This window comes from Chelon labrosus, assembly GCF_963514085.1.
Source record: "Chelon labrosus genome assembly, chromosome: 16".
Lineage (NCBI taxonomy): Eukaryota > Metazoa > Chordata > Actinopteri > Mugiliformes > Mugilidae > Chelon > Chelon labrosus.
Genome location: NC_140349.1, coordinates 15,202,743 through 15,224,451, shown reverse-complemented (window position 1 = coordinate 15,224,451; position 21,709 = coordinate 15,202,743). Strand labels below are relative to the sequence as shown.

At 45.3% G+C, this 21,709-nt stretch overlaps 2 protein-coding genes across 2 annotated transcripts; one reads left to right on the top strand and one right to left on the bottom strand.

Moving 5' to 3' along the window:
• Nucleotides 1-2,141: 2,141 nt before the first annotated feature.
• On the top strand, nt 2,142-17,126 carry itgb8 (integrin, beta 8). The gene is made up of 16 exons (XM_084563757.1): nt 2,142-2,622; nt 3,532-3,617; nt 5,478-5,649; nt 5,752-5,858; nt 6,218-6,357; nt 6,696-6,861; nt 7,637-7,795; nt 8,005-8,100; nt 8,268-8,360; nt 9,433-9,573; nt 11,362-11,782; nt 11,884-12,106; nt 12,209-12,312; nt 12,890-13,006; nt 14,555-14,721; nt 15,525-17,126. Exons 1-16 carry the CDS (start codon nt 2,529-2,531, stop codon nt 15,648-15,650), a joined length of 2,412 nt encoding a protein of 803 aa, XP_084419883.1. The 5' UTR covers nt 2,142-2,528; the 3' UTR covers nt 15,651-17,126.
• Nucleotides 17,127-18,561: 1,435 nt separating this feature from the next.
• On the bottom strand, nt 18,562-20,537 carry sp8a (sp8 transcription factor a). Its single transcript, XM_084562801.1, has 2 exons — nt 20,464-20,537; nt 18,562-20,042 (listed from the first exon to the last, which is right to left on the bottom strand). Exons 1-2 carry the CDS (start codon nt 20,482-20,484, stop codon nt 18,825-18,827), a joined length of 1,239 nt encoding a protein of 412 aa, XP_084418927.1. The 5' UTR covers nt 20,485-20,537; the 3' UTR covers nt 18,562-18,824.
• Nucleotides 20,538-21,709: the final 1,172 nt, after the last annotated feature.

The following is a 21,709-nucleotide window of genomic DNA, read 5'->3' as shown; positions in this document are numbered from 1 at the left end:
CAAAACTCTCCCCCATTGAATCTTATTGTCACCACAAAATTTCGGTTCTTTGTTGAATTTCCACAGAGCATACTTTTTGATTGCACTCTAAGATATACATTGAATGTCTGATGAACAAAAAGAGGAACTGTAGCTCAGTGCTATTTTGGGACTTCCATGTTGTAAGAGAAAGAGGGAAATGCACTATTTGTAGATTATGAGCAAGAGTATCAGAGGCAGCCAAATTTAAATTTTCATTACATGACACCACGTTGCCATTTACATAGAAGTGAAAATCTAAATACCCCCTTGACTAATATACATTTGACAATAAACAAGATTATTCACTGTGGTACAAATTGGAAGGGGGTGATATTTTGATTTTAAATGGGGAATTCAGTTAACTGAATGCCAGATTTTGACATATACCATGACAGGGGAATTCAGATTATTGTGCTTGCAACATAATTACAATGAAATTCAGTATTTAACCAAGAATTTCTTCTAACTGTGTTGTTGTGTGACCCCCACCTACAGTAAGTGACACAAATGCAGACATTCTGTGCTGTTGCCGTACACATCACTCTGTGCAATTGTGGTGGCTGGTTTGGGTCTTTGCATGGGAAACCCCATTCAGCTCCCATCTCAACTTTGACCCCTACTTTGTCCTCACATCAACTTGACCCAAGAATGGGAGGCTGAAATGACAGGGTGGGAGATACTTGATGAGATGAGTGAACTTTTGGAAAAAAAAAAAAAAGGGCAGGTGTTTGAGGGGGAGTGGTGTTTAACCAAGTGTGTGTGTGTGTGGTTGGAGAATGATGAGACCAGACCAGCGTGATGGAAAGCCCAGCCGACTGCTAATACAAACATACCAAGAGGGAGTGAAAGAGAAAAGAAGGGGGGAGGTCGTGGAGGTTGGAAAGGTGGGGGAGGAATCATAAAGACGGAGAGTGTTTCGTGTCAGGTTTCCAACAATGACAGCTGTCATTAAGATGCTGATGCTGGCCAGTATTGGCAGGGCTGAGGAAGTGTTTACACTACAGTCCATTATCAAGTTTGCTCAGCAGAAAGTACGCTCATATTTTGCCCTCTGACCTTATACTCTCCGCCTGGAGAGGAGAGAAACTTGGCCAGGTTAGAAAGAGTCTATGGAATCTGGTTTTCAGATGCGCGTCAGATGATTCTCACACTTACAAAACGGCGTGGTGTGTGTTTGCATCACTACCATAATTGAAAGTGACTGCTGGAGGGAGTGAATGGGGAGATGTTGATACTCCCACCCAGCTTCCAAAAATTCCCATTTGACAAATTACATGAATGAATGAGAGTAGTGGCAAAGCTGCATGGCTAGGCTCCAGGCTTTTGAGCGACAGATAGGGTCAAACAGAGTAGATAAGGCAAGCCTACTGTTTTGCATTGGCTCTGATTGTTGGCACACTCACAATCACTCTTTAGGCTGCAAGCCAAGCAAAACATGCCTGTTTTTATGTGTTAGACCACAACCAGAGACAAGCCCGGATCATGCCAAAGATGGCACTGGAAGGAGCATGGGGTCTTTTGTCATTCCATGGCTCTGTTTTCCTCTGGTTTAAAATGTTGTGTTGTTAAGCACTCTGAGTGTTTGGCTGCTGTTCAGCGGAGCAGCCGGCGAGGCGAGGTTACTCTATGTCATTGGAATCTGTGCACAATGGACCCAGACCCCCTCCTCCGCCTGTAGCACCAGCCTGTGAACCCCCTCTGCAAGAGCTCTGGTTTTACTAACCAGCAACCCACCCCCACCCTGTATCATCCACCCACATGGCTTTAGGTCCCCACATACAGGAGCCCTCAGTGCAGTTAAATGGCTCCCTGAAGAAGCAATATAAACACCAGTGTTCAATTCAAGGCTACGGCTCCCTTGGAATGCCGCACCACAACTCCTTGTAGTAAGCACTTTATGTCTCCCTTCCTCTCTCCCTCTCTCTCTCTCCTTATTTGTCTCTCTTCCCTCCCTCTTTAACTCTGATACATCGCGGACCCTGAGCGTGGTTGCCATGGCACCGCCTTAAAACACCGCGCTGCGTTCGGCGTGTGATGTTCAGTCAGCATGCTGGTGCGCGCCGGCTGAACGCAGCGCTGATCGTTGGTACTCGCGAGTGGAACTCCTGTCCCGGGATGAGACTCCACCGTCAGCTGTGAGAGACGAGCTCCATCGTGGAACAGCGTGGGGACACGTCGCACACCTGCGGCCGGGCGGAAATAGATGGAGGGACATGAGCCGCATGCAGCCGCTGTCGCCGCACACAAACGACCGCTTCACCTCCTCTCGTGGTCCACGGGGGAGCGCGCTTGTAAGCTGATTTGACCCGGGGATGTGAATACCTCTCCGGGATTAGAGGAGTTATTGGGTGAACGACAATGCCCCGCTGCTCGGTCCGGCACTCCCGGCTATTGTTCGTGCGGCGGCGGACGCACGGTGTCCCGTCTCTCCTGGTTCATCTCCAGTAGCTGAACAGCTCTGCGTCTCCTCACTGATTTGCTCCGCTCAACCTCTCGGTGTGGATAGGATGACTTCCTGGCTCCGCACATACGGCAGCGTCCTTCTGTGTCCCCTGCTCTGCTGTTTGGTGGTCTCTGTCTGCGCAGAAGCCTCCAGTACTGGTGAGTGGAGGCTCATTAGAGACAATTACACCATCCCAGCAATTTGCCTGCATCTTGTATCATGTCATCAATGCGCAACATCTGCTCCCAGCCCGCAGTATCTGCGCAGGGGGTCCAAAATATTTCATGTAAAAGGACTTATTTTTAAGGGCTCTTTTATTAAACTAAAGCACTTTGGCTCATGTAACAGACATAGCAATGTCTGGTCATTTCTGAATGTAGCCCATCCTGCACTACAGGGGCTGCTGATCCAGTCCAAATTCAGAATCAGTGAACCCACTGCAGTAGCCCTCACCAGCCTCTTGTTTCAACAGGTATTGATCATTTATAATTAGAAGTTAAGTGCTTCACCTACTCAGGGTTTTGCCTGAGGCCACGGTGCTAATTGGGTCAGACTGCCTTGATAGTGGCTGTTAGTGATGCAGGACCTGCAGCCTTTCCCTGTCCTACATTCCAACCCTGCAGCTCACTGAAATGGCTCTGGAAAATTGGATTTCAGCAGATAAACCACTTAAATAAATCACCCATCCCACTACAAGGAGCCAGAGCTCGGTTTTGTGGTTTTCTTAAGTCGCACAATCTTCTTGTCACCTAAACAGGGTCTTGTTTAAATGACTTGTTACAGATCTACTCCATTAATACATGTAGCACTGATGCACTGACTCATGATTAGGCGTCCTGAGGCGTGGGAAATGAGCCACAGCACCACTTCAACAACTCACTTTTTTCTCACACTCCTTACAATCGCCTAATCTGAGGTGCGAAGTGGTGCTTCATTGATGAAAAGTGTGCAAGAGATCTTGAAATATCCACAGGGTCTCAGATGCATGGCTACGGCTAATCAGTGTTGACACACACATTCTTTCATATGCTAATCAGAAAATATTTCTCTTCTCTTCTCTTCTCCAGGTGACAGCGTGTGTTGGTCGCCGACTGTCACTTCTTGTACAGACTGTCTCCGACGTGGACCGCAGTGTGCCTGGTGTTTCCAAGAGGTAGGGTTGCGGATAAAATTAGTGTGCGTTTGTGTGCAACAGATGAAAAAAAGAAAAAGGGAGAACGTGGCAGACATTCAGCAGCATTCCTCAGATCACACGCATCAAAGCTTTGATGCTGTCCACAAATGTGAGTGTAATGTGTATGTTTGAGCTCAGAGGCCTGCATTACAGCCTGTGTGAGCGCGTCAGTCTGTGTGCGAATGACTCCGAGCCTGTTTTCTCATACAGCAGCAGAGACTTCTTATCAATAAGTTCGGTCTTGACACAGACACATCCTGTGTGTCTGTCTTCATCTGTCTTTTCTGTCTGCCTGTCAGTCTGTCTCATAAAGGGCCCACCCCGAATCAGCCTCGAGAGGCTGTAAAGCCTCCCAGTGCTATACTAGTCACAACACACACAGCATTCACACTGGCTCAGACAGACAGACCATCAACATGTGTGTGTTTACAGACTTCAGGTGCTTTCCCACCAAACTGACATCATCAAGAGGGGGCTGGGTTCACTGGTGTGTGGTTGCCTTAAAACATCACCTCCGTATCCTCCTACATACACACACAGCTCACACAGCTTGGACAAACACTGAGCCGGTACTTGTGAATATGCAATGCAATAAGTACCGGCTTGATAAATAGGCAAACTCTTTCAGGAAAGTCCCGGGAAGTCAGTCTGAAACTTTTTGGTATTCAAACTTGTTACGGGGCGAACTACAACTTAACAGAATTCAGTCAAGCTTCAGGTTCAGGTCATGGTCACATGTACGACTACAGTCTCAGCCCTTATTGCAGACTGTCGTGCTCTGGTGGTTTTTCTGCTTTAAAAACTGCTGCAATCACGGTTGGTTTTGCTATTTCCGTCCCTATCTGTATGATCTGGTTAGTCACGTCACACCGTTTAAATGGAGTCATACCAATCAGGTAACCGTGACAGGTTAATAACTTAGTGTAAATACACACACTTAATGGTGTAGTTTATGTTTCTAGTGCCACTGTGCTGTTTTTGAATGTGTTTCTCACATGCTGAAGGACCAAAGGTCACCAATCCCCTCCAAAACTATGACGCGTGACGCTGTTGTAATGTGTTGTTGGTGCAGCTGGCTGGTCAGCGTATCGAAATTCATTTAATAATGTTGATCATATTATATCCTTAGTAAGATGAAGCCAACAGGACCACGTAATCACTTTTCAATCTTCTGCACCAGGACATGGATGAAAGACAAACAAAAACTTCTGCCTCATATTCTAAAACCGATGAGTAATTTCAGAATCAAATAACAGAGCAGCCTTTGTTCTCCTGCCAGTGTAACTCCATTACAAATCAATGGGAATATAATAAAATGAAAAATGATATCGAAGTGTGTAATTGTGAAACCGGTTTCACTTTGCCCCGTTTGCTCATGTGAAATGAACCAGAGAGTTCGTAACCGAAAGTTGTATCAATCAGTACATTACAAAGAACAAAGGCCGCAAAATGAAACCAAAGGTTAAAGATTAAATGCGTCACAGCCTCTAAGCAGTGGCGCAGGTGCACAGGAAATTTATACTTTTCCATCTTACCTTGAAATCTTGCTCTCTCCTCTGCTTCAGGCTGGCTCGGTGAGACGTGATCGTAATACAAAAGGAAAGATTAGAGCAGGATAAACTCAACATCCAGAACAGATTCAACACATTATGCATTCATGATTGTGCAGCATCAGTGCTTCTGGCCTGTGGGGTTACATGGGACAACAAGGCAGTTTTTTTTCAATGTTTTGAATTTTTTTCTCTCTGTTTGGTAAATTTTTGAATGACTCTTGTTTTATATTTTTAAAAAAAGGAATAAAACTCACCATTCTGCACTGTGACCCGCTTTGACCCTCAGGACTTTCTACATGGTGCAGGAGCGAGCCAACGCTGCGACCTGCCAGAGAACCTGCGCCGGAGAGGCTGTGGACCAGAGTTCATGGAGCAGTCGGAGGTCAAGGTGGAGGTAAACGCCACCATCAGCAGCACACAAGTGTCCCCGCAAGACATCAGCATCACCCTCAGACCAGGTAGACTGATCTCAGATGGCATTTGCATCCATGACTGGGTTTCCCGTTTTCTTGAATCTGAGCTAAAGTAAACTTTCTCTTTTTTTGTGTGCGTATATCTAGGTTCCGAGGCAAATTTCATCGTGGCTGTGAAGCAGCTGGAGCGTTATCCCGTGGATCTATATTACCTGGTGGATGTGTCGGCGTCTATGCAGGAAAACCTTGATCATGTAGGTGTTAAAAATACCCAGCTGTCACTCAGTGAGTCGGTGCTGGTGCACTTCACACATTTTCTTTCAGGAAAAATGTGGATTTCTGCTAAGATTAGCATTTAATTATGATTCATCTCACCTTTTTTTTTTTTTTTTTTACACAAACTCTAACCAGGACCAGTTTTGTGTTAGATTTGCGGATGCAAAAAAGGGGGCACTGACTTCAAAAATTAAACTTAATTTCTCTTTATTTGCTTTATCTTCATATTGCCGTCTCATGCTTGTCCCATTCCCTTCTTCTTTTGTTCGTCTTTTGTTACTATACTGCCTCCCATCCCGTCTCCACCTGCCTCTGCTTTCTCTGGTCTCTGCTCCAGCTGAAGACGGTGGGTGTAGCTCTGTCCCTTCGTATGATGGAGCACTCCTCGGACCTTTGGATGGGTTTCGGCTCGTTCGTGGACAAGCCCGTGTCCCCTTACATCAACGTCCATGCCTCTAAGATCAACAACCCCTGCAGGTACGGCACAGAATTTGTTGGCCGGATTGTGCGTTCTGAATTTTCTTGATATGAACAGGACAGATTTATACAAAGCTTAATATATTGCTCAGTTAACTTCTTTCTTCTAACGAGAGGCGAAGAGTGGTGTAATGATGTGAGTGATTGAACAAAACTGTGCCGGCATGCAGCTCTCATTAGCTGTTCCCAGTTTTGCATGACTCATTAGTTGTTGAGGGCAACATTGTCACGTTGATGAGCTTCGCCAGAAGGCAAATCAGCAACATTCAGTTCTGCATTCCCAAATATTGCATTCAAAACATATTTTTTGTCTTCTTTTTATTTTTATCTGTCACCAGTGATTACGGGATCCGCTGCCGCCCAGCCCACGGTTTCCACCATGTCCTTGGCATGACTGGGAATATCAGCGAGTTCACACGTATGATCAAACGCCAGCGCATCTCCGGCAACATGGACACGCCGGAAGGAGGGCTAGATGCTATGCTGCAAGCTGCTGTCTGCCAGGTATTTGTATACAAATACACTGTATAAATCAGCGGGGCATTTGCAGTTTCAGATTTGGTGGTGAGTGTGGATCGTAGTGAAGGAGGCATTCATTCTGCGAGACCGGTGGCACTGACTCAGCCGTATATGTTGCCACTGGAATCGCACTAAGTAATGACACCACTGCTGGGGTATGGCCGACACACACACACACAGAGTTGCTTATGCTATGCCTGCGGGAGACTTGTGAGTCAGGCCATGCAGGGGGGTCCTGAGTAACCAGCTTGCAGGGGAAACACCACAGTGGTCACGAGTCCAGAAATAGATTCTCCATTATGTCAGGCCTACTTATAAGCTCACCAGGCTGCAGTGAACACACACATGTGTACGCTGTCCCATTTTCTCACACTGTCTACAATGAGTCAGACATAAAGAAGGAGACTCTTAGGCGGATAGTAGCATTTCTCCTGCTTTGACTTTAATTGGGCATTACAGATCGACCTGATTGTCATGGAAACTAATGTAGTTCAGATGAGTAAAATGTTTGAATTCGCATTTTTTTTCAACCACGCTTGTAAATCTTTAAAATATGAAGCATGCACACGTTTCCACATCACTCTCTAGGAATGTCGATAAGTAGTGATTTATGGGAATAACAATGGAGGAATTCCGAAAAGAAAAACCTCTGGATGTAACTCTGTGGTGGAGTTTGGTTTCAATCAGAAAAAAAACTAATCTTTTAAATGTGTGGTTAAACATGAGTCAACATCTCGATCTCTTTCTGCCTCCTGCACAGAAGGCGGTCGGTTGGCGGCCCGAGGCAAAGCGCCTGCTGATGCTGATGACCGACCAGACGTCTCACCTCGCCCTGGACAGCCGGCTGGCAGGGATCGTGGTGCCGCATGACGGCCTGTGTCACCTGGAGAACAACGTCTACACGGAGACTACCACGATGGTGAGAGAAGGGAGACGAGCCTTTTAGCTGAGCAATGCGGTGCATCTTAAAGGTCACACATCATCTCACATTACTGCAAGGCTGCAGGTGAAAGGAGTTTGGTAGATTCTGAATCAATGCTGCACTTCAGTTGCAGATGGACATACTGAGACCGGAGGTAAATTCATACTGATGGGTGTATTTCAGCTGACTTCTGGTTGTCTTTTTAGGATCATCCCAGTTTGGGTCAGTTGTCTGAAAAGCTGCTTGAAAACAACATCTATTCTGTCTTTGCTGTGGAGAAGCAGCAGTACCGGTGGTATGAGGTAACATATGCGCTCACTAATATATGCAAATGAGAAAACTTACCACAGAACAGGACAGTAAATCCCTTCTAGCTTAAAAATGCGGTTCCAGAAAGCATTACTCAGTTTTTTTTCAAGGTTTGGAGGGGAGTCAGTTTAAAAGCATGTCTCTTTTTCTTCTTCTTCAGGAGTTGGTACGCCTGCTACCTGGCTCCTACCTGGGAAAGTTAGGCCTCTTCCAGGCCCCGAGCATCATAGAGCTGGTGGTGGATGCATACAAGGTACAAAGCCCTCGTGTATTTTTATTTTTTTTTTCTCTTCCAGCTCCTTTTGTCCTTCATCAGTATCTTATTCATTCTCTGGACAAAGACAGGGACAAATGAAAAGTTACACAGACAAGCAAAGCAGCACAGCAAGAGCTGGATTCACAAGCGTACACATTCCTAGCTCGGCGTTGAGGGCAACATGTACTTGGTTTTCATTTTGACTTGTTTAGTCACGTGCTAACTAATAGCACATTGCTGTTTACAGAAAACGCTTGGGAATCATGGATAGCACGTTTGTGAGAGTGGGTACTGCTTATATGTATGCCAGACAGTTAAGTTTGACTGCACCCAGTGCAAAAAATAATCAATTACAAAAAACTTTGAACGCAACTTAGATTCTCTGCAACATGAAGTTCTGAAGTTGGGAAAACAGATGATGGGAGATATTTGTGGTCGCTGAAGCCCTAATGAAGCAGAAAAACACAGAGGAGAGCAGGAGGTTAAGGAGGGGTAAGGCCTCGTTTCTTTGTGTGTGTGTGTGTGTGTGAGGCTCGGGGTTTGTTCAGTTGGCAGCGGCCTGGACTATAATCTAGCCTCCGGCACAGCGCTCCATTGTTTGCTTGGAGAATCTGCCGAATCCACAGATCCGAGAGCGCAGCCATGCGTACGTGCACACACACCCGCATACACAAGCAGCAGCAGAGCCCAAACAGAAGCTGGCATTATAATAGCTATCAGATCCCCACGGAAACCATGTGTCCCAATCATGGACGAGTACAAAGATGCTATTTTTGGCCCCACCTCCCTGTTCCCATAAATCCCCCTGATTTCAGAAAGAAAGAACGACAATAAGGGGTTCTCTGGCGACATGTGACAGCTTTAATTAATCAGCTCTCCCCCTCTCTTGCTCTTTTTTCCCCCACTTCTTGCTCCGTTACTGGTCTCTCGAGCACATTATGTTCATTAAAATTTTAAGCTGTCTCTGTTTTTCTCCCTCTCTCTTTTGTCTTAATCTACGCTGCACAGTAAGTTGAATTCCTTAACATCAGACTCCAAAACTTAACGTTGCTTGTTCATCTCTCCCCAGAGGTTGTTGTCGGAGGTGGCGGTGTCAGTGTCAGTCGAGGACAAGGCAGTCAGCAGGTACTGGGTGTCTGTATCTCCTATCTGCCCTGATGGGTCCACTGTTAACGGCCAGAGCTGCTCGGGAGTGAAACCAGACCAGACGGTAAACACAAAATAAATAACACCTTCACTACTAAACAGAATCAGAAATATTTGAATTGAGCTCCCACAGAACATTTATTGGTTATATCGGATTACTTTGACACATACAAACAATCCCGCACATGCACGTCCCTAAGAGATTTACGTGACCGATTTTGTAAATAATCCCAGTTGAGCGGATTACAGGCTGCGTTCAACAGGAAAACATTTCCATGTGATTCGGTAAACTTTTCATCCTAAAACCCTTACCAAGCTCAATGTGAGAGCCTTTATGCAAACAAACAGGGCATTTATATTTAGAAGTAGGCCATTTGGACATGCACTGCTTGATACCTGTTCCATTATCCGCCACAAGAAAAACCTTAAATAGCCCTATGCCGCTGCAGAGGGCTCTTTCTCGATTCTTCTCAGACCCTCAAGGGAGATTTTTCTGCTGCAGTAGCAATTATACAAGAGGCTCCTGCCAAGAAATGTCCAGCTGTAGCAAACAAAGAAGTCCTATTTTAGAACTAATTATAACATTTTCAGTGCATTTGGAAGTTTTCTTTTTGTTCACTCCCTTAACTGCCTGTGAACCTTCTCTCCTCCGTGACCTTCTGTCGAACACCAAGACACTACTGCGACTCGCTGCCCTATAGTTGCTCCATTGTGCAAAGAGACTGAAGCTCAGCTCTTTAATCCATGAGTGGATTAAAGTGAATTATGGAAAGCACCGTCACTTACCAGAATGGTGATAAAAATCAAGAAAGAGGCTTGACCGCAGAGTCACAGCTTTAGCATGCACAGTTTTCCACATCAGCCACACCAACTGGATAATTATTCAACTTCAGTCTCACTTGGAACCCAGTTCCTTATCCAAAAAATTAAGACTTTCAGAGGTTTACGTAATTGTGCAATGAGAGGTAGCTCAGTGAATGCCATTCCTTTAAGATTAACAGCGTGGTTTTTATGGGAAAAAGTGATATCTTTAAAGCTTTGTAGACAAAGCTTTGTAGATATCACTACAGATATTGTAGCTATGCTGTGCTAAATGCTCACATGTGAAACACTGACATGCAGAGGTCTAGCACATATAAATGTTTAACATTTGCTAATTGACCTCAAAGGTATATCAAGGGTTAAGGCCGATTTTAGGAGCTGTGCAAGTATTTTTTCAGCAATCAAAGCATTTGACAGTTGAAAATATGCTTAAAAAAAAGACATGTATCATCAAAGGGATCCATTGTCTGTGATATAGCCTATAGTTTTTGGCAATCTAGTCAATAGCTGTTGAGTTTGGCCTGAACTAACCCCTTACATTCCCCTGAGGAGGCTGTCAAAATCATGTTTTGCTCTGAAACATGCACATGTCGTAATGTGCCCGAAAAGATCTGGCATACTTTGGTTCTAAAAAAATGTGCAGGCTGCTTAGTAGGCCACACCTCACCCCACCCCAGCTCATCCTGGTTCCCACTGCTGTCAGGGCATCATTATTTCATGAATGATCATCGCAAAATTCCAGATGATTCATCAGTTTCAAAAAAGAGAGTAAGGCAATATTTCAAGACTTACTTTAACTTAGGTTTCAATTAAAGTCAGTTGTTGACAGTTTTGGCTCAAAACACCATGCAGCGCAAAGACTCAGTGATTTTGGGCATGAGTGTCTGCGTGCGAGCTGGGCTGCTCAGCTTCTGAGGTGGCCTCCAAGGAAGGAAATGAGTGAATCACTGAGCTCAGCCATGGTGGACTGACTGACCAATTACAACATTCCCCAGTTGCTGTTTACTAACTTGTTTACTTTACCACGCAGGTCTATTTCAACATCACGATTGGCCAACACTCCTGTCCTGATGATGGTAAAGATGAAGATATAACAGTGATGGTCCGCCCCGTAGGCTACAACGAGTCCACCGTCGTCAGGATCCACTCCAAGCATCGCTGCAGCTGTGGACCAGTCGGACGCTGTCGTGACAACGAGCCGTCCCCATGCGGAGGGACCCAAGATGGCAGCAGCCTGGAGCAGAGGCAAGACCACGGGCTGATCCAGGAGTCCAACACAGATCCAAACCGGAACTGCAGAGCGGTGGGGTCTGATGTGGACTGCAGTGGCCGAGGAGTGTGTGAATGCGGGAGATGTGTTTGTGAGCAGAGCAGGCTCGGGACAATACACGGGAAATATTGCGAGATGGATGACTTCTCCTGCCCGTATGAAGGGGGACTGCTGTGTGGACGTAAGAAGGAAACTTTTAGTCGATAGAGACATCACAAGACTTTAGAAACAGTCTACAATTGTTAGCTAATTTCTGTAAACTTGTTCTCCATTGTCTGTCAGGACGAGGTGTGTGTGTGTCAGGCGAGTGTGTGTGCGAGGACGGGTGGACAGGCGAAAGCTGCGGCTGTCCCGTCTCCACGGCAACGTGCCAGTCGCCAAATGGCCTGCTCTGCAGCGGGCGGGGCAGGTGCGTGTGCGGCAAATGTGTGTGCGACGACCCCCAGTACTCCGGAGACTTCTGTGAGAGATGTCCCGCGTGCCAAAACACCTGCCTATCACACTGGTACTCGTCAGTTTACTTTTTGCTACCACAAACAATGATGGGTGCTCCTATAGAGCTAGTTGCACATCTGACGCTCACGTTGTTCTAATTCTTCTCTCTCAGGAAGTGTGTGGAGTGCCACCTTTCTCATGGTCTAACGCAAAAAGAGGCGGGACACTGCAACAGCACTTGTGCACCGCTGGTCGGCTACAAGGACGATGTAGCAGGTACAGACGGTGTAGCTGTTAGAATATGCAGTCAGCACTTTTTACACAGTTTTGTGGATCTTAGAAAGGTTCACTTTTTGTTTGTCAGATTTTGTTGTTGTACTCTAAAGCTTTGGCTCCATCTGAGCTTGCTCCTTTTCTTCATTTACTATTTCAATACCAACCTCAGAGCTGTAATAGTTGATTACTTTGTGACATGGCTGGGCTAGCTATAAACACAGCGCCAACATATACAGTCAGCAATCAGTTGCCACATCCAGCAGACATAAAACAACACTGCAACTGATTTAGAGTGGTATCCCTAGCCACCTGACAAATGTAACTCCATTATTCACTCTCCTTTTAGCTCTGTTTTGGTCTCCACCAGCAGCTGAAATGCTGCAAAATGCTAACCTTTGGGAAAGTAACATGTCATTTTTGTGTTGTATCACTTTGTTCTTGATCCTACACCGATCACTTTTACTTTTATTTAAATTAATCTTCTACGATTTCTGGATCTTAGTCTGGGTCTTTGACTTGTCTCACAGCTGTCTCTCTCTAACTCTCTCTTTCTCTTTCTCTTTCTCTGCATTTTCAGGTCAAGCTGGGGAGCTGTGGATTCAGTGCATGTACATCAGTAATGACAGCTGTCGCTATCGGTTCCAAACCAGCTCCCACACCGGTCAGAGCCAGCTTCACATTAGCAGGAGGCCAGGTATAATGTCAATGCACACACGCACATGCTTTCATTCGAGGCCACTTCCGTTGCTACCATGCTCTACTACACCCTGGTGTGTTTGAGTCAGCAAGCCTGCTGTCCACGTTACAGCTGTATTTCACATTTCCTCTCGGTTCCCAACTCACTTTTTTGATTTTTGTCAGAAACACACACACACACAGGCACAACAACGCCATAATTTAAAAGCCACAAGTTCACACATTGGGTTACACACACACATTATTGTACATCCAAGTGTTACAGTTCATCCCCGCCTTCCCAATTTTTGGAACAGCACTGCTCATTGTGCGTCCACCGCACCCCCGTCACCCCCCCAGCCCCTCATGCCCCCCTCCACCCAACGGGACGCTCTCTTCCTGCTCACGCCTACTCCTCCCGGGTGCAGCAGGAGCCAGGTCTCTATGGTTACCCCGTTACAAAATGTCAGAGCGCTCTTTGGGCTCTTTGTGCTGAGCTTTCAGCCCGTCATCCACACATGCTCCCCAGCAGATACACAGCCAGCTAACTGTTCAGGACAGCACCACTGGCACAGCTGCCACTGACCGAGCTCTGTGTGTGAGTCCAGAAAATAACTCCTAAGTACTGTACTATTGTGCAACTTCCAGGTATCATACTTTACCCGAGTTCTTGCTATATTTCAGACAGTGTTCTACATCCAAAACACAAGAGTTCATAAGGTACAATGAATTTATCTTGGAGAGAGACACACATCTGGGTGAACTTTGAACACATTGCTGTGTTATTATTAACAACAAAGTACTATTAGTACTTTCCAAGAGCTTTACTCAGGTTAGTGGTGAACCTTTTTTTCTGCAAAGGGAGGACTAGGCACTGTAGGTTGTGATTAAGATATATGTTTGAGATGTCTTGGACCCGTAACTGTACACCGATAAGGCATAACATTATGACCACCTTCCTAATATTGTGTAGGTCTCCCTTGTGCCTCCAAAACAGTTGTGACTCATCAGAGAATGGACATGGTTTCTTCTGACGGTGTCCTGTGGTGTCTGGCAACAGGATGTTGTTAGTGGGGGGTTTTTGGGTCCTATGGTTTGAAGGGAGGGGCCTCTGTGGATCAGGCTTGTTCCAGTGCATCCCACAGATACTTGTTCAGTTTGGGATCTAATGAATTTGGAGGCCAGGTCAACATCTTGTGCTGTTTTTGATGTTTTTTGAGTTGTTCCTTAACTGTTTTTGTGTGTGCGTGTCTGTGTCCGGCTGCATCGTGCTGGGGATGGCTGCTGCCATCAAGGAGTGTCATTGCTATGTGGTGGGGGTGCCTGGTCTGGTCTAGGTGGATGGTACATGTCTAAGTAACATCCACATGAATGCCAGGTCCAAAAGTTTCCCAGCAGAACACTGAATTGTCACAAGATGGTCAATGTTATTCACTTCTCCCGTCATAATGTTGTGGCTGATTGATGTATGTCTGTTATAATTACAGTTTGTGTGTTTGTGTTCAGATTCCTTAAGATTCACACTTCTAATCTTTTTGACATTGACTCTTTATGTGTGTGTCCACAGAGTGTGTCAGCAGTGGGCGGCTGGTGGGAACTTTCTTGAGCGTGTGTGCCCTGACGGTGCTGTGCGGGCTGGTGGTGGTGGCCATGTCTCGGCTGCTGCTGCAGAAGAGGGGCTGGTCTCCAGAGGGCACTGCTGAAGACGGAGGCCCCTACCACTGCACTGGAAAGGTCAGCCCTCAGATGTCAAGTTTGCCGGAGGTAGTTATTAGCACAGTGGGATTTTAATTAAGGTGGTGGAAGGTGTCCCTGCAGCCCTCAGAGACATTAGGGAATATTTACGTTAACCTGTGCTGTCCGCTGAAGCCAGGAGTAAGAAATCTGAGTCTGCTCTTAGAGGTGCAGCTGTATTCTACATTTCCGCTCAACTCCCAGCTCACCAGCTACAGCTTCCAGATTTGTGACCTCAAGATGACATACAGCACCTCTGAGGAGAAGAACTGGGAATGGGAATTTTCAATACAGGGGGCTTTCTGGAGATGTGCTTCAACTGGCTTGCATGTTTTTTTAAGAATTTGGATACTTTTTAAGAGTTTGTGACACTGACACAGATTATATGAAGGATACTGTATGAATCTGTTCTAAAGCATTTGATCTGTTTGCATGCACTAACTGCAGTCTTACATGGGGCTGATATGTAATTTGTTACACTGTACTCTCAGAGGGAATGTAATACATCACCAAGAAGTTTTCCATGTATTGTTAAACAGTTCCTACTTCCTCAATGATTGCATAATGTAACAAATGATCCACATGTTAGGACAAACATTTATGAAATACCTCTTAAAGAAGTGGCTACCGATAAAGGAGCATTGCACAGTCAGTTCACTAGTCAGAGACTAGGGTCTGTAAAAACAGTTTTTAAGCCCTGGAAGAGCTTCATGAACACTGAGAACGTTTGGCTCTGACACAAGTCTTTAAAAGAAAATGATTGCACTGGCTGTTACTAACTGTGTATAACTGTGGCCCTCCAGGATCTGTCATACAAACCTACAACCAATGAGAAGACTGTTACCTACAGGCGGGACCATCCACCCGAACGCCCCGTGGAGATGCACATCCAGGTTCCCAAGATGCCCCTTGGTGACCCCTGGCATTGATAGGCAAATGTCAAAGGTCATAGTCAGAAGGAAAGCAGTGGAGACTAATAGAAGATGAGCCGGACTGAAGGCTTCTTTTCGGCCTCTTAACCTTCGTAGATCTTCGACTCCGCCGATGGCAGACTAAACTCTGAAACCTCCATAGAATTATATTTGTAAAATGAACAGACCAAAACTGTCATAGACCGTGTGACTAATGTGGCCAGTGTCATGGAAACTGAGATGAAACAAAGAGCACAAGTCCCCCCAACATCTCCTGCAGCATGGAGGCTTCTTCTTCTTCTACAGGGTAAAGGGTGATCATTCCTTGCTTTTTTTAGCCATGCAGCAATTACTGCTCTAACTTATGCGTGAGTGCGTGTGTGTATGTGTGTGGTACAGGCAGAAGCATGTACGCTTTCTATTTATAATTTCATAGTGAGAACACTACATAAATTCATGTGAACACACCATCGATGTAACGGTACTGTCTCCCTGTCCTAGTCTGCCCCCATGTGGTCGACACAGCCCATGGTATTCACATTACTGACCTCAGCTGCGTTGTCTTGGGTACTGTACCGGGTACTTTTTTACTTATATTTTCAGTCATGTGTAGCAGAGTTTTGGCGTTTTATGTTTCTCTGTTTCGTGTATTTGTTCATCAATCAACTGCATCATAAATTTGTGGCATTTTTCTATCATGATGGGTTAGAATATAGTTTTGTGTGATTGTCTGTTGTTAATAATCTGGATAGACTTGCACTAGTACAGTTGTTTTGCATTATACTACTGAAAACTGTGTTGTCACTGGGGCAGGAGAGTGTTAGTGGTGGGTTTGAGATGATATATGTGCTGGGCATTAGAAACTATCTAAGTGCATTTGAAGCTAATGTAACAAAACCACTGGAACACTGGAACAACAAAGACCGATATTCATGTTTGAAGCACCGACGTACTAACAGTCAATGGTTAACGTATCATCGAACCCCTGAACATGTGACCTCTGTGTGAGAACTGTGTCCGCATGTACCTGCTGATCACCCATTCTCCGCACTATCCAGACAACTTCAGACTCTGAGACTAACTCTTGAACAAAGCTCCAAATCAACTTTGAAGATCAGAGGCGGGGCGTCACTCTCCAGGCCTCTCAAGCACTAAAACAGATCTTCTGAATCCAGAGTGCCATATGCATTGCATGACGTGAGACTTTTACTCGCCCAATCTCTTTCCTCTTTTTTCAATGTTTACAGCAATAGCTGCTCTCTTTTACTGTCAGATGAGAACACTAATTATTATTTATTGTGATGGTACGATATTTTTTATTTGACATGTTTATGCTATTTTATGAGAAGCCTACTCGAGTCACAGGTACTGTCTCTAACCATGAGAATAGTTCAGCAATAAAATATTAATCATCTCATCTACCCGGGCTTTAAGCTCAGAGTAACAGCAGCACTTTTCTATGTAGTTTTGCTGTCAGTTAATGTGACCATTGTGTAGCACGACTGCTTTCATCAGAATAAAACATGCAAAATGTTTTGTAATCGTTTTTTGAGTTATCAGTTCTACAGCTTGGCTTTACCAGGAGGCCAACAACTGTGTTTTTATTAAACGTTTTAATGAAAATGGCAAGAAAATATATGTTAGACCTGTGTGAGACACAAAGTTCAACAAATATGTATTACTCAGACAGGTCCTTATGAAGTAACCCCGAAGCCGTTATCTTTTAGTGAATACGCTGTCAGTTTTCATTTCAGTTGAGTAAATGTATTTTGTGAAGCAACAAAAATGTAGGATCCAAATTCATGTAGTCCGTGAACACTAGGTGGAGCCAGCTGCCAAGTGTTTACTGATCACTGCAAATGTCTGGGAACATTTGCAGCTCTGCTGGTATTTCACTAAGTTGGCTTTGAAAAATACAGCACCTTTGAATCTGATATCACGCTTTCTCATACAAAAGACACATCCGAAAGAGTTTAAGAGCCTTGATGTCATAAATTTAGTTGTCAAAGGTAGCACCTTCTTTTTCTGTTATAGGTCTAGATCATACGTGTCAAACATACGGCCTGGGGGCCAAAACCGGCCCACCAGAGGGTCTAATCTGGCCCGCGGGATGAATTTGCCAAGTGCAAAAATTACACTGAAGACATTAACTGCAATTTTTCCAATAAAAGTAACTGCTCTTCCAAGGGTTCACACAGATTTAGTAAGAGTTGTGGACATAACTAATAAATAATGAGCCCTAGAACTAAACAGAAATTGCATTTCTTTGTCTTAAGAAATGTCCAGTCATTAAATGTAAACATTTTCATAATGAACATCTTTGCACTAAAAAAAAAAAACTGGAAACATTTGGAGTCGTCGTTATTTATAGGTAAATACGCTATATCCTGTTATTGGTCCGGCCTCCTTGACATCAAACTGGGCTGTATGTGACCCCTGAACTAAAATGCGTTTGACACCCGTGGTCTAGATTATGCACCAGCTTGACCTAAATATTAGATCTAGGTGAAATTTCAGAATTTTAATTATTAGCCTGGGTTTCACAGTCCTGACAACCAAAATTATAAAATTAAAATTAAAAAACATTGAATAAACTTAAAGTATCTGACAGAATTTAACATTAACAACTAATTCTAGTATAATTCTAGTTTTGTAGACAGTTTTGACATTAGTTAATCGTTTTATATTTTCTCAGAATTCTCAGAAAATAGTTTTGAAAACCCCCAAATTATAATATGTAGAAACTGCCTAGACTAAATAACAGTAGAGATGGAAAATCCAAAAAGGTCCTGTTTTATTGATAGCAGTCGTAATCATGGCGTACAAGTACAGATAAATTATATTTAAAACTGTAGTTTAACAGAGAATGTTCTAAAATAACTTCACAACATAACCTTAAATATATCCCTTTATGTGATGATGTTGAGGAAACCCCCCAAAATTATGTAAGGTTAACAATTAAAAAATATTTTTTTTGTAGAATAAATTAGACGCATTTAATATGTCGTCAACAAGTGGTGATAAACTGTGGAGTACAAATATTTAAACGAAGGCTACAAATAACAGATGAGGTAAGGAGACATTGTTCATCCACAACTGAAGTTAACCATAAAGTGCAATTTCAGTTTTTAAGTGTCCAAGAAAAGTCATGCTGGTACAGTGTGATCAAATGCCCACGTGTTGCTCTGTAAACTAATCCACCGCTCTCTGTCCCTCGCGGCTCTGGACACTCTCGAGCGCGTGCAGTCCGGGAGACTGGCTCGGGCTACCGGGGACGCTATTATCCGTGTCGCTGCTCCCCTTACCGAGTCCCGGCTCCGCGCCTTCCTCTGCGCCCTCCGCGCTGTGCGTCCTCACGTGCTTGCTGAGGTGGTCGGAGCGCATGAATCGTTTGCGGCAAACCGAGCACTCGAATCGTTTCTCCCCTGTGTGCGTGCGCAAGTGCCGCTGGAGCTCGTCGGAGCGCGTGAAGCGTTTCCCGCAGAAGAGCCAGTTGCAGACAAATGGTCTCTCCCCGGTGTGCCAGCGCAGGTGGGCCTTCAGGTGAGAGGTTTTGCCGTAAACTTTACCACAACCCGGGATGTGGCAGCTGTGCAACCCCCTCCGCCTGGGACTTGTGCCCCCCTGGCCGAGGCTCTCCGCCTCCTGGCAATTCGGACAGTCGCATGTGGCCCTACCGGAGTAGCGTCGTGAGGAGGAGCGGGAAGATGCGGGCAGGGAAACGACAGGGGTTACTGTCGGTGCAGGTGTCGCCGTCGCCGTAGACTCTGTGTAAGGAGTCGGGACATGTGGTCTGAAGCCGTCAAACAGATGCTGCGAGGAAGGGAGCAGGTGCTGAGGGGCACCGTGGTTGAAAGCGGAGCTGTAGTCATTGCTGTAGCCGCTCAGAGGAGAAGGTAACCCGGCTGGGCTCTGTGCGTCCACCCAGCTGCCCATGTCCCACCAAGCAGGAGATCCGTTACCGACCTCTCCCACCGGCTTGAACCATGACTCATAGGGATGCGCATGCATCCTCGGATAAATCCCCGCAATGCTTTCCACTGACGAGGGGTATTTGGTCAGAAACACGGGCCGCTGTGCGTGCCCGGAATCGTCTGATGGCACAGCGGTTTGGTACATTGAAAAATCATTTCCCATGGGAGAGTTGGCAGCTGTCACCGAAAAAGCGCTCGAGGCCTCCGTCAGTCCCGTACCGCAACTCCGGGAGGCCCCAGATGAAACTCCGAGCGATGTGAAGCAGGTACCCAAGTTGCCGGTGCCCTGTGCGCTCCTTCTCCATGGGTGAAACCCCTTGATGAGTCCTGGAGCTCCGTCGGAAAGGGCAGGGGAGCACGACGGGCTGGGCTCACCGATTCTGCTGCAGGTGGCGGCCAGCATGGCCAGCGGAGTGCTGCCCAGTCTAGGCTCCTCCTGTGGGACGCATAACATTTAGGTCTGCACTCCGGAGTCATGGCTAAACATGCGGCGCGTAAATATGCTGTGCGTAAATACGCACGAAGTATATGGTTAATTAACCGCGTACTCAAAAACTTTAGGCTGGTTTTAAATAAGTATAACGAAGAGTTTCTTTAACTAACTCCACCGACATTAGAGCAAGTACATTTTCTTATATCAGGAATCACAAAATAAAATAATAGGCCTATAGAAAAAAAGAGACCACGCTTTATCGTTATTAGTCTTTACTTCTAAACATTTACTAACAATGTGAAATTAATAAAATCAACAGAGGGTGAGGATAAAATACCTGAAAGAATATATAACACACTGAGGACAATATAAATAAGCATTTCCTCAGAAATTAGACGTTTCGGGAGTGAAAATGTAAACTTACCCCTAACAGTGTAGCAGCCATGGACTGTGTAGCGATATCTTCGGCTGAGTGTCTCTCTCTCTCTCTCTCTTTGTGTGAATGTGTACTGGCTCTGGGTGGCTGGCTGTGATCACTCGGTGCTTCCTCTCTGACTGCCTTAGTATCTTCTTCGCGGCTTTGAAGTGCCGCTGAGGGCCCGGCGACCAATCAGAGATCAGCTCAGATTGTCTCCAAACATTTGCGCTCGAGGTCGTCGTAAATTTCAACCGTCAGGTCTCGCGAGTATAGCGTCAGTGCCGCAACAAGTAATGTGAAGTTTTAGACAAGAAATTGAGAGGAGGCATTTTGACCGGACACACCCGTGGCTTTCATCACTCGGTCAGTAAAAATATAGCCGTCTCAATAGCAGTTACCGTTTGTTTGCGCATGCTGCATTGACATTTATTGGAGGCTCTGAAGCAAAGTGGGCAAAAAGACACATAAAAAGGAACATAAAAGTCACAGTATACTTGCTGCCTGCACACTGTTGTAAACCAATGCATTCGAATATGACAGTCCTGCACTAAATATTTGTCTAATGACTGTCAAAATGTTCAGTTTATGTTGAGACAATGCAAGAAAGGTGGTAGGATGTAGTGGGTGGTGCTGTTAAACTGGACAGAATTAAACTTCAAAACTATCTCTGTTATTTAGCCGAGGCCACTGGCTGAATACAGTTGAACAGCACTACATATCACAGCCTCCAAAATCTAAGCGCTCTCTTAGTTATTTCAAACAAATGTTGAATGCCAAAACATTCATGAAGATAAAATTTAGTACTGGACTCCTGTATTAGAATGCATTCATTTTCACTAGTGTACCTAATGAACTGGCGTGTGAGTGTATATTTGAAAGGACTCTGTGCTGTGGACTGCTTAACCCTAAAAACAAAGTAAAAGTTTTGCTTTGCTTTTAGGGTTAATGCAAACAAGTGGATGTCTAAAGCAACCAGGGCTGGATGTGTCAGACACGGAAGCGTAGTTTGAGCTACAGCCTGATGTTTTTACTGATGTTGTGAAGCCATGCAGAGGGAGAGGTTGATGAATGAGAGGCTGGTCAGGTCCGTCCCATCCCGTCCCCGGGGCGTATCCAGTCAGCCCTGGGGGAGGGAAGGGAGGACACCACTGCTGCCTCCTCAATTTCATCTCATTCAACAAGAAAAACAAATGTCTTAAAAAAAACAAAAAAAACAACAACACACCTCTTCCTGTTCAGACGGTAAACCGAT